The 11401-nt window shown below is 53.7% G+C and overlaps 2 protein-coding genes across 2 annotated transcripts in view; both read right to left on the bottom strand.

Moving 5' to 3' along the window:
- LOC106631969 (junctional adhesion molecule-like) overlaps positions 1-1998 on the bottom strand; it is a 2684-nt gene extending 686 nt beyond the window's left edge. The window contains exons 1-3 of the mRNA XM_031062388.1: positions 1956-1998; positions 559-716; positions 3-190 (exon numbers count right to left, since the gene is read on the bottom strand). Coding sequence (XP_030918248.1) covers positions 3-190; positions 559-716; positions 1956-1998 — 389 coding nt within the window. The remainder of the gene's footprint in view (positions 1-2; positions 191-558; positions 717-1955) is intronic.
- A 3481-nt stretch (positions 1999-5479) lies between these two features.
- The window catches only part of LOC102033398 (myelin protein zero-like protein 3), a 6324-nt gene continuing 402 nt past the window's right edge, over positions 5480-11401 (bottom strand). Inside the window, exons 2-6 of the mRNA XM_014309693.1 lie at positions 10766-10932; positions 10139-10349; positions 9194-9359; positions 8413-8476; positions 5480-6499 (exon numbers count right to left, since the gene is read on the bottom strand). Of these exons, the coding sequence (XP_014165168.1) occupies positions 6473-6499; positions 8413-8476; positions 9194-9359; positions 10139-10349; positions 10766-10932 (635 nt within the window). The 3' untranslated portion in view covers positions 5480-6472. The remainder of the gene's footprint in view (positions 6500-8412; positions 8477-9193; positions 9360-10138; positions 10350-10765; positions 10933-11401) is intronic.

Raw genomic sequence — 11401 nt, 5'->3', positions numbered from 1 at the left:
GCCTCATGAAGACGCTGCTGGTCTCCAGCAGGCGCAGCTCGCACTCGTAGGTGCCGCTGTCGTTGAGACGCAGGTCCTGCAGCAGGATGGAGCCGTCCCAGCGGGAGATGTTCCCCCGCCACTGCACCCGGTGCTTGAAGCGCCCCGCGGGGACGCCGTGGTTGCTGTAGTAAAAAAACACCATCTCCTCCTGCCAGGGCAGCGCAGGATGGCAGGGGCAGGATATCAGGTGCCTGTTCCTCCTCAAGAGCTCTCAGTTCACACTTTCTCCCTGTCCCGTGGCTGTTCTGGGTGACTCTCATGGAAAGCCCCAGGATGCTGCTCCCCCTCTGCTGCAGGAGCTGCCCCCACACGGGGACCCTTCTTCCTCTCATGGAAACTTCCTCTCCTCATGGCCTGGTGGCAGGAGGATGGGCTTCCCCACAGCCTCTCCGGGGCTGCTTCCCCATGGCTGCTTCCCCATGGCTGCATCCCCACAGCCTCCCCAGGGCTGCCTCACCCTCCCTCCCCTGCCACCATCCCCATGTCCCCTGTCCTGCCAGCCCTGTCCAGACCCACCTGTGTGCCAGCTCCTGCCCTGTGCAGCCAGTCCACTTTGTGCAGGGTCCATCCCTTGCTGTCGGGGTCCAGGAAGAGGCACTGCAGCAGCACAGAGTCCCCAGCCCTAGCCCGGAGCTGGGGCTCCATGAACACCTGGGCAGCCCCCGTGCATCGCCCTGCCGGGGACAGGGACAGCAGCATGAGCCCGGGGAGGAGGGCCAGCTGCAGCCTGCCTGTCCTCATGGCTGTCTGCTGTGCAGGGCAGCCTGGGGCTCAGGGCCCTGTGCAGCCCAGAGGCCCAGCCCGTGCCTGAGCCCTGCTCAGGGATGTGGGATGTGGGGCAGTGCATCCTCCCGCCGCCACACCAAGGGCTGCTGCCTGTGATGCAGCCGAAGGGGAGCTGGGAAGCTCAGCCCCTGCCCTCCTGAAGCACAGCCCCTGCCCTCCTCGCCTCGGAGCCAAAGCCTGCAGCTCCTCCTGTGACTCACTGCCTGGGAGAACCTGTGCTGCTCTCATCTCCACCAGGCCAGGGGCGATTCCAGCGCTTCACACGAATTTCAGTTCCTCCCTCACTGCCCATTTGGCTTCCTTCCCCTTTGCTCACAGGCTCCAGACCTGGGCTTGTATTTGTCTGGCCACGTAACCACAGCTTGGGGTTTCCAGAGCAGCTGGACGGTGGGAAAAAAGCAAAGCAGGGGAACATCACAGAGCCAGAGCTGACAGCCCGCACGAGGCAGCTGCGGCTGCAGAGCGGCGGCAGGAAGGGGATTAAAGGTCTCCTCTGAGCTAAAAGCTTCTGTGAAGCGAGTGGGGCACAAAATGTCACTGGAGCTCGTCAGCCCCACCTGCCCCAGCCTGCAGTGGCCCTGCAAGGGGAGGCTGAGGCTCTGCTGCTGTTTGCTGAGAGCTGATTCAGCCCAGGGGAGCTGCTCAGACAGGTAGGCTCATCCTCTGCGCCCAGCCTGTCCACAACCACCGAGGGCTGGGCCCTGGCCAAGCACCAAGTGCTTGTCTGAAACCCTGTAAATAATGAATGCAAAGTGCTGCAGCTTCCCAAACAAGTTCTGTTGGTCTTGACCAGCTGAGGAGCTGAAAATGACAAATATTTGCCAGCGGAGAGGACCAAGGGAGCTGCCTGCCTCGAGCAGAGCCAAAATCAATACCTTGGAAACCTCTCCCTGTACTTAGAGTTGGTGAAGCAGTTCTGCTTCTTTCAAAGCCTTGGAGCCTCAGTGCAGGGCAGATGCAGGGATGGCAGTGCAGTTTGCAGGCTGTTTACAGGGGACATGAGCACACACAGGGCCAGAGAGGGGCTGGCACCCAGGAGACGAGCAGCTCCACAGGAGGAGAGACACTGATGGGTCTGAGAGCAAAGGCAGAGGGGAAAGCAGAGGGGAATAAAACTTAGAGCTTACCCAGCCATGTCAGCAGCAGGGCCAGGCTCAGCAACGCCTTCATCTCCCTCTGAAAAGAACAGCACAGGTGACACATGCTCCAGTGTCCCCTGGGGCAGGACACCAAGGGCTGGCAGCCAGCTCAAGGCCAGAGGAAGACTCTGGTGTGCAGCGTCTGGGGTTGGGGGGCTGGAAATCAGCACAGCACAGAGGGCAGAGACAGGGCTCTGGTTTGTGGGACCGCCTGAGCCTGGAAAGGAGGAGCGAGCATGGGGAGAGGGCTCAGCCCCTTCATCTGTGCACCTAAGCCAGTCACCATTCTTTCCGGTGGTTTGGGGGTCGAGGTCTGACATCTGAGCTGAGATGCTCACAGCTGTTTACCCTGCTCATCAGAGAAGCTGGGTCCTAAAACACGACCTCCTGCTCCAGGTCTAACCCTGCCCCTGGGCGCTGCTCGCCTGAGAGGCTCTGCTGGAGCAGGGCCACATCTGATCTCTGCTCCAGCTCCACCTGCTCCACATCTCTCAGAACAAAGCTGACTTCTCCTTTCTGCAGGTTTGTCCTCCAGCCCAGGGAAGGACTGGCTGCCACCCCAGAAGGTGCCAGGCAGTGTCCCAAGGGAGGCAGGGCTCAGCACCCTGCTGCCCTGTCCCTGCTCCACGGGTCCCAGCTGGGGCCCTTCACTTGAGGGTGAGTGGTTCCTGAGAGCAGCTCTCCTGGCACGAGAGCCCTCGTGTGAAGCTGCAACTGGGGCTGCCGTGACCTACCAGCAGGTATTTTCCAATACTGCAGAAATGAAATAGAAATAGAAAGACAAGAGCTGAATCATCTCTGGCATTTTGGTGGCTTCTCTCGTTTTGCTCCACTGTGCAAGGGAGAGGCTCTCCAGGCCAACCTCAGACCCAGAATCAGCTGCTGGGGACCCTTGGATCAGTTCTAGGCTGAGAAAATCACTACAGCTTTGTACCTTCATCACCTCGCCCTTTCCACCAACCAAAAATCCTGAGAAGTTGCAGCAAACCTTCTGGAATTCGCTGCCATCTGCCTCTCCAAACACAGGACCCCCCTGGGGCTGGTTTTTTGAGCGGTTTGCTGCGCTCTGTGCAGCTCTGCCCTGACACACTTGGCTGCACAGCCGACCTACAAACACAGCTCCTGCTCAGCCCCAGGCCCTCAGCACAGCTCAGGGCAGCAGGCACAGCCAGGGCAGTGCCAAACCTGCAGAGCTGCACTCCCCAGGACCACCCCCTGCAGCAGCCAGAGCAGCAGCCAGCTCAAACCCAGTCCCGTTTGACTGCAGAGAGCTGAGATTTCTGTGCCCAGAACCTCCCACAGCTCTGGGGCTCTGGGCTGTGTTTGCCAGCAGGTCCTTGCTGGGTTTATTGCCCTGGTTTTGAGGAGGATTTCTGCTCCTGGCTGGGAGCACATTTAACACGTTTTTGCAGGGTCTCCCTGTGACACACAGCAGTGAGAGGGTGCTGGGAGGCGCCAGCTGGAGCCAGCACCCACTCACCAGGCTGCTCTGAGTGTGCCAGTGCTGACACATCCGAATCCCCTCTCCCAAACAGACTGGGGGAAAAGGGGCACAGCCTGCACATGGCCTTCACATCCCCTGCCTTTGCACATGGCAACCGAGCCCCTTCTGCTCCTCTGGTTCTCTTCTCAGGAAAAACAAATGAAAAAAAACCACCCAGAAATAAATATTACAGCAAAAATTACTCACCTAGAGTGGCCTGGAAAGGTCAGCCTGTCTTGCACGTTCTGCAGCAGCTGATTCAGTGCCTGAATCCGGAGTATCTGAATCAGTTGCTAAATCATCTCGAGGTTGCATATGCAAGATGTTTCTTGGCAGGTTGGGTCTGATGGTCACTTTTACACAACAGAAAGCAGAACATGAAATCAGGATGTGCAACACAGAGGGGAAACCGAGTGCAGATGCATCTGTCCCAGAGGGGTGATGGGGCAGCTCCACAGGCACCTGACAGGAGAGCTGGGGCTCAGGCCAAGGTGAGGGACCGGCCTGACCAGTCCCAATGACCAGTCCAGGACACAAGAGGTTCCTGGCACACCTCCTGCGTTGTTTTGGGGCCCAGAGCTGCTCAGAGAGCTGTCACTGCTGCACCTGGGTCCTGTCCCAGTGAGGCAGCAGCACTGGTGACACGGCTGTGCCTTCCTCCTGGGGCTGCCAGCGCCCTGAACCTGCCTGGCCCAGCACAGGCAGCTGCCTCCTCCTGAAACACACACCAGGCACGGATTGGCCTCTGCTGCAGCCCCCCTGGCCGCTTTGAAAGACCATTCTCACCCTTCCTCTTTCCTTGACCCGCCAGAGTAGCTCCTGCTCCCCATTCCAACGTCCCACAGCTCCCCATTCCAGTATCCCCTCTCTCCATTCCAGTATCCCACTGCTCCCAATCCCAGTATCCCCATTCCCCATTCCAGTATCCCACTGCTCCCCATTCCAACATCCCACAGGTCCCCATTCGAGTATCCCCTCTCTGCATTCCAGTATCCCTTTTCCCCACCCCAGTATCCCCATTCCCCATCCCAGTACCAGTGCCTTCCATGGAACACTGTTACAATAAAGCAGACAGGACTCAGTTTTTCATGCAGAAAAGCCCCTTCTTTACTCACAAAACTCATTTTTCACAGACTTTGTGCACAATTCCACTTGGCAGCAGTTTCCTTGCTGCACTCATTGGTTAGAAAGTGGCATTTTACCTTTCCATCAAATCTCTCTATTCTTGGATTGTTTACATATTTTGTTCACTGATTCTCACAGGACAAATTTCTTGTTATTCCAAGTGCAGCCTGTTTTCCTTACTAGAATAGATTGTTTGGGTAACTTATGAGAATTTAGAAGCTGGCTGCACTGAGGAGTATCAGGCCAGCTGGTAATTTAGCCTGATTTTAGATAATTTAGCTGGTAATTTAGGCCTGATTTCAGGTAATTTAGGCCTGATTTTCTAAGGCCTTTCTCTTATAATATCTCTACTTGTCTGCATCAGCACACCAAGAAATTCCCATGTGGGTGGCAGAGGAGGAGAAAGCTCAGCACCATCCACAGCTCCGAGGTGGCAGCCCAGCTTTGCAGCAGGAACATTTGCCCAGGATCCAGCAGACCCCTGGCCAAGGAGGCCCAGCTGAAATGCAGCATTTTGCAGCATAAAAGAGCCTTTGGCTCCCCAGGGGAAGTCGGGAGCGCTGAGAGGGGAACAGCAAAGCCACTTCCCCCGGGCTCTGTGATCCCACCAGACTTTCCCAGGCAAGTGCTGGCTGACAGAGATGTTGTGTCACCAGGGAGCACAAACACTTGAAATATTGCTTTGTAGTAGAGAGGGGGGAAATGTCTTTATCTGGAGGCACAGATCTACAGCTGACCTACTTCTCAGGGAGAGCCTCACCACACCTGAGAGCTGCAGCCAGCAGAGATGCTGAAGGGGGGCCTGGTACTTGTCCTCTTTAGGGTTAAATCTGCTCCCTAAAAACCTTTACCCATCACCAAACGACAATTTTTACACCTCAGGATGGCAGTTTTATGGGTTCAGCTGTATTTAGCCAAATAAAGAGACCGACAGCCCAGAATGGAATAATGGAATTTATTGGTAATTGCACAGCAAAATCAGCAGTAAACCCGGAGCACATCTGTAAAAGGAGAATATTGGACTGATACAGAAAGAAAGCAGCTTTTTAGGGATTGAGTGAATGAATTCCACTGCTGTCTGCTATTCATTGTGGACAACGCTGGTGAAAGAGGAAATGCCCTTCACCAAGGGGAAGTAATTGCTTCACAATTAACCATTTCCCTAAACCAGGTCCTAGAAGAAGGGAGGAAGAAAACAACTACTGCAAACAGAACATTCCTTTGGGCAGTGCTTGAGTCCATGGCTGAGGTAGATGGGGTTGTGTGTCCCCAGAAACAGAGTCCCCATTTGCATTTCTGATTTCAAAAAAGAAGGAAAAAAAAAATTGTTTTCTATGAATTGTGCTTCGCTTCTACAGGTAGAAGGAGCAGTACCCAGTGGTGCAGCTGAATAAAAAAAATACTTCAAAAGCAGTAGGTTCTCTTCACTCCAGCGCAGAGGATGCCAGGTATCACTTCATCAAACTGCTGCGAGTCAGTATGTTCCAAAAAGCCTGAGAACAAACCTTGGCAGTGCCCAGAGAGCTGCAGCAGCTTTTACTTCAAAAAGTTGGATTTCCAGGGCTCAGGAAAAGAGGGATGTCACCAGAAAATCAAACCAATGAACCAAAGCAACTTGCAGGAAAACCAAGGCACGTTGGCACTGTGGGCACTGAGGCTTCTCTGGGCCCCGCAGATCTGAGGGCAAGAGATTTTCTTTTCCCCAATAAATTAGAAAGAATTTTAGAAAATCATTATTTTGTGTTTAAATGGAAGGGAATTATCCCATCAGCATTATTCCTCCAATCCACTGAGAGCAGAGAACGTCCTTCAGTCTGCACTGGTTCCCCAGCAGCCTCTGGAAGAGTCTAACCATGACTTTCAGTGCTGCAATTTTGGTCTTTTTCCACAGCTTTGGTCAGTAGGGATCTTCCTCATCCGTGTCCTAAACGGGGAACAAGGAGAGAAACTGAGATTATGAGTGAAGAAATGAACCAAGCCATGAGTTCAGCCAAAGGCTGAGCCTGGCTGGGCTTCTGGCAAGAGCCTAAATGCTTCCCAAAAATCCTGCTGTGCTTGAGCAGGCCAGAGGACCTGGGAAAGCACTGCAATAAATATAAATATAAATATAAATATAAATATAAATAGAAATAGAAATAGAAATAGAAATAGAAATAGAAATAGAAATAGAAATAGAAATAGAAATAGAAATATACATATAAATGTAGAAGCACTAAATCTGTTTGACTTCTCCCAGACACAACCACCATGCTATAACCCACATGAAATGTGTTTTAAGAGAAGCAGCAGCTAAAGATGAACCAGAAAGGGCAGCACAGCCCTGCAGAGACAGCCCTGAGCAGCACCAATCATTGGTTTTCAGCCACTTTTAGAAGCCCCTGGTTGCTGTAACCACAGCAGGATTTGATGGTGTCCCACAGGCAGCTCTGCAGCTCTGAGCTGGGAGCTCACCCAACCCCTCAGCTCTGCAGGGCCAATCTCACTGACACCCAGAAATTGCAGTCTAAAGGGATTTTCCATTGGCTTCGCAATTTTAATTGTCTGGTCACATATGGAGCATGAAAAAGCACACTGGAGAGACCTCAAACATGCAGAATTGTTAACATGAGAGGGCAGCTTTCTCAGAGACCTGATCAGATAAATATTTCAGCAAGCAAAGGATCAAACCTGGCAAAGCACTGCTGTGCAAGCAGCAGGATTTTATCACTCCAATTCCACTCCTCCCAAGGGATGAGAGGACAGTGTTCAACTTTTAACATCTCCCATGTCCTGACAGCATTTCCTCACCAAACCGGGGCTCCATCCTTCCCCATCTCTCCTCCCGGCACCTCCCTGATTCCAGAACATCACCTGGAGCAGCCCTCCCACCTCCCAGGGCAGCCCAGCCTCTGGCCCAAGGCGTTTCCTGCTTCCCCCACCTCTCCAAACCCTCGTTCCCTACAGCAGCTCAGTGCCTGCCGTGTCTGATGCAGAACTGTAAATATTTTATGTACAACTTACATAATTGCCTGTTTTTCATCCTGTGTCTAATAGAAACCATCAGCACACGCCTGTCTGAAGGCTTGGGCATTTAGGGCAGTTTAAAATCACTGGCATTAGGAGAGTGGATCAAACAACACATATTTAAACCCTCCTTAACTCACGTCCTGAGCGGGGCAAAGGCGCCCCAGAGGGAAATGTGCTCTGCAGGACACAGAGAGAATGAAAGCCCTCTCCAATTGGGCATTACTGTGGAATGTGGCTCCCATTCCAGAGAGCAGGACTCACACAGAACCAGGACAGCAGGTGGCAAAACCACTCAGGGGCTGCAGCACAGGCACCTGACTAACAGGAGCTGCTGCTGGGCTGGCCGGGGAAGCAGCAGGATTAGAGGGCAGCCACCACTTCAGAGAGCACGACAAACAAAAAGCAGAAACAAACAAACAAACCGCGAGGGTTTAGCAATGCTCTGCTGGAGTGAACAGGAGGTGAAAGGAGGAAGATCTCCAGCAGCCCTGCAGAAACACAGAGGGGTCACTGCCTGCCCTCCCCAGCACAGCACTGCCAGCCTCAAACTGCTCCTGCAGAGCCCCCAAAGAGCCCCCACGGCAGCTGCCACTTCAACCCTGATTTGTCATCTCCAAATGACAGCTTTGATTCCATCGAGCCCAGAAAAATCAGTTTGATGGATGTCAGGTCAGCTTCCCCAGCAGCACAACCAGCAGCTCTCACTCCAAGGAGCCTTTGGGACAGCCTTGGACACGCAGAGGTGCTGGGACACTCTACCTGCTGCTCTCAGTGCCTCCTGGGAGCACCCAGGTTGGCAAAACCGCTGTGCAAACAGCAGCTTCCACTTACCACGCAGTTCAGGCACCACTCCTTGAGCTTGCCCCCGCAGCCAGCCCTGTCTGGGCGCTCAGGCCTGCAGGAAAAGCACAGCATCAGGCTGGACTTTCCCCCCAGACACCCCAGGGCCACCCCTGGGCTGTGAGTCCTGGTGGTACCACACGGAACTGAAGGTTTTTCATGGTGAGGAAAAGCCTTGAAGTCAGCACAGCAAAGCCAAAAGGACTGAAAGCTGCCAGCTGCCTCATTTTGAAGGTGGCACTTCAGTGCCACAAAAATGAAAACAAAAGTTGCTTTTTGACTGGCAAATCTTATACCCCCAATCAAAACACTAAAGGACTGTAGTAAAAAAATAAAAATAATTTTTTAAGGATTTGAGCAAAAGGGAGTTCAGTCTGCAAGGCTCATTCAGCACCTGGCAGCCCTGCTCAGCCCACCACAGGTGGCATTATTGGGTTTGTTCTGCTGTTATGGGGATTCACCCCAAAATGCAGCACACAAATCTCACATGCAAAACATCCTGCTGACTCAGGCTCAAATAAACCTCATTACAGAAGTGAAATATGTCTGAGCCCAACGTGCCTCCGCTCCATGGCACTCCTCACGCGAATGGGGATGTGCAGCACTGGGTCTGTGCTCCAGCTCTGGGGTTTCCCAGGGCTTTCTGCCTGCTGGGTGAGCAGCAGATCCCAGGGACTGAGCTGCACTGAAGGACAGTGGGGAAATCATCCCTCGTGCCTGAGCCAACACCCCAAAGTGGAAATACAGGCTCCAGCCTGCAGCCAGGACTTACTCATCAGACACTTCAATGGAGGATTTCTTGTAGCCACATTTTCCTTTCTCCTTCAGCAGCCGGAATTTCCTCCCCATCCTCACCAGCAGCAGAATGACCACGAGGGCAGAAGGGAGGAACACCAGGATGGAGAGCAGAGCTGCTGAGCTCAGCTGGAAGGCCAGGCCTGGAACACAGCGAGGCACGGCTTGGCCGAGCCCTGGGACAAACACCAGCCAGGGCACAGCCTGGTGGCCCTTCCATGTGGGACACGGGGCTGGCAGGCTGGGGACAGCCTGTCCCCACGTCTGCAGGGCTCCTGTCCCCACATCTGCAGGGCTCCTGACCCCAAACCTGCGGTCCCCAAACCTGTGGGGCTCCTGCCCCCATATCTATGGGGCTCCTGTCACCAAACCTGAGGTCCCTGAATCTGTGGGGCTCCTGTCCCCAGATCTGTGGTCCCCAAACCTGTGGGGCTCCTGCCCCCAAACCCTTGAGGCTCCTGCCCCCAAGCCCAGCCCAGGCTCAGGTCTCAGGAGCTGCAGAGGAAGGCACGACACATTTCTATCAGCACGCTGAGCTGGGAATTTGGGGCAGGGCTGGCACGCAGGGCAGATGAGGAAATTGGTGCTGACAATCAGCGCTTGTGATGTGGGGATTATTTTTAGGCCAGCGTTTCCTCAATGTTTAACTTGCTCTGCCGCAATTTGCGGAGGCTGAAACTTCTGAACAAAGGGACACTTTTGATTTCTGCTGTCGCCAGAGCTCCCCCCGTCCCTTCCTGCCCCAAATCAATCCAGCAGCTCTGAAAGCACCGAGCTCAGAGAGCGGGGCTGAGGCAGCCCCTGCTGAAACTCCAGCGTGGAAGTCCAGGGAGCGTTTCCCACGTGACGCTCGGAATTCCAGGATCCCACAAAGCAACTCTTGTCACAGGGGTGAGGCCAAAGCGAGGGCAGGGAGCCTTACCCCGCTCTGTCACCAGCAGCACGGTCTGGGGGATGTTGTGATAAACATCTGGAGGGTTCTTCACGCTGCAGATGAATGTCCCATTGTCACTGAGCTCCGGGCTTTGGATGGCGATGGAGGCATCACCGTTAGCAACATTCCCAACCCAGATTATCCTGTCCTTGAACTTCCCTGCTGTTGTGGGGTGTGGGACGGACCGATAGTGAAAAATCTGCAAGGAGGGAAAGGCAGTGATTGTGGCAACAAAACACTTGTCCAAGAAAGCGGAGTGAACTGCTTCTGCATTGCAAAAATAGAGGAATTTTGCATTGGAAAAATAAAGGAGTAATGTCACATTAAGAAGTCAGGAAGAATATTTCCTATATAAGAGAAATAAAGCCACCAACTGAATCTTTACAGCCATTCTGTGCAGTGCACAGTGCAGCACTTGTGACAACCCCCTAAATTTATCTACTTTACCATCATTATGCCATTTTGTATTTACCTGGAATATGTTTCTCCCCCCAGAGAACACCAAAGGAATTTTACAGGGGGAAGAAGGCAACAACGAGAGTCCCAAACCGCAAAGTGAGGCAGCAGCCCAGCAAAGCAAAGAGAAAATTCTGATTTTGGCCCTGTTCCACCTACTGTCTCCATCTGGCCCCCAGTGAGGGGCCGGTAGGTCCAGTCCACCAGCAGGCTCTCCGTGACGGGGGAGCTGGATCTGAAGGAGCATTTCAGCAGCGCTTGCTCGCCCACAAAAGCTCGGACTTTAGGACTGACTTTAATTTCCAGTGAAAGAGCATTGTAGACGCCTGATGGAACGGGCACAAAAGGCAGGGATTCACTTCGTGCTACATGAGAGGTGCTAAATTGTCCTAAAAATACTGACACGTGTGCAGGACTAAAGCACAGCAGTGACTCCCTCCCCAGCACCGAAAGTTGCAGGAAAGCAGAAATCTTCCCTGCCCTGTTCTCCGTGGGACTGGAACCGGCTCCAAATGAGGCACCGGGGCAGCACCAGGAGGAATGTTCAGATTTGGAGACAAGGAGCTGATAAAAGGAATCGGCAGGGTCTCTGACGAGTTACCAAGCACCGGCTTTAGGGACTTAAAGCAGTTCTGCCCTGCGGTTCTGGCCACAGCGCCTGAATTTCACACGCACCGGGTCAAAAGTCTCCTCACAGCTCCAAATGCTTTCAGTTCTCGTTTCCAGGGTGCGCAGCCGCCTCTGCCACGTTCAACCACGTCCGCTCCCGAGCCTCCCTCCGCCCCGGGACATTCG

Source organism: Geospiza fortis, unplaced genomic scaffold (genome assembly GCF_000277835.1).
Source record: "Geospiza fortis unplaced genomic scaffold, GeoFor_1.0 scaffold183, whole genome shotgun sequence".
In the NCBI taxonomy this organism is placed as follows: domain Eukaryota; kingdom Metazoa; phylum Chordata; class Aves; order Passeriformes; family Thraupidae; genus Geospiza; species Geospiza fortis.
This window is presented reverse-complemented; position numbering and strand designations above follow the sequence as displayed.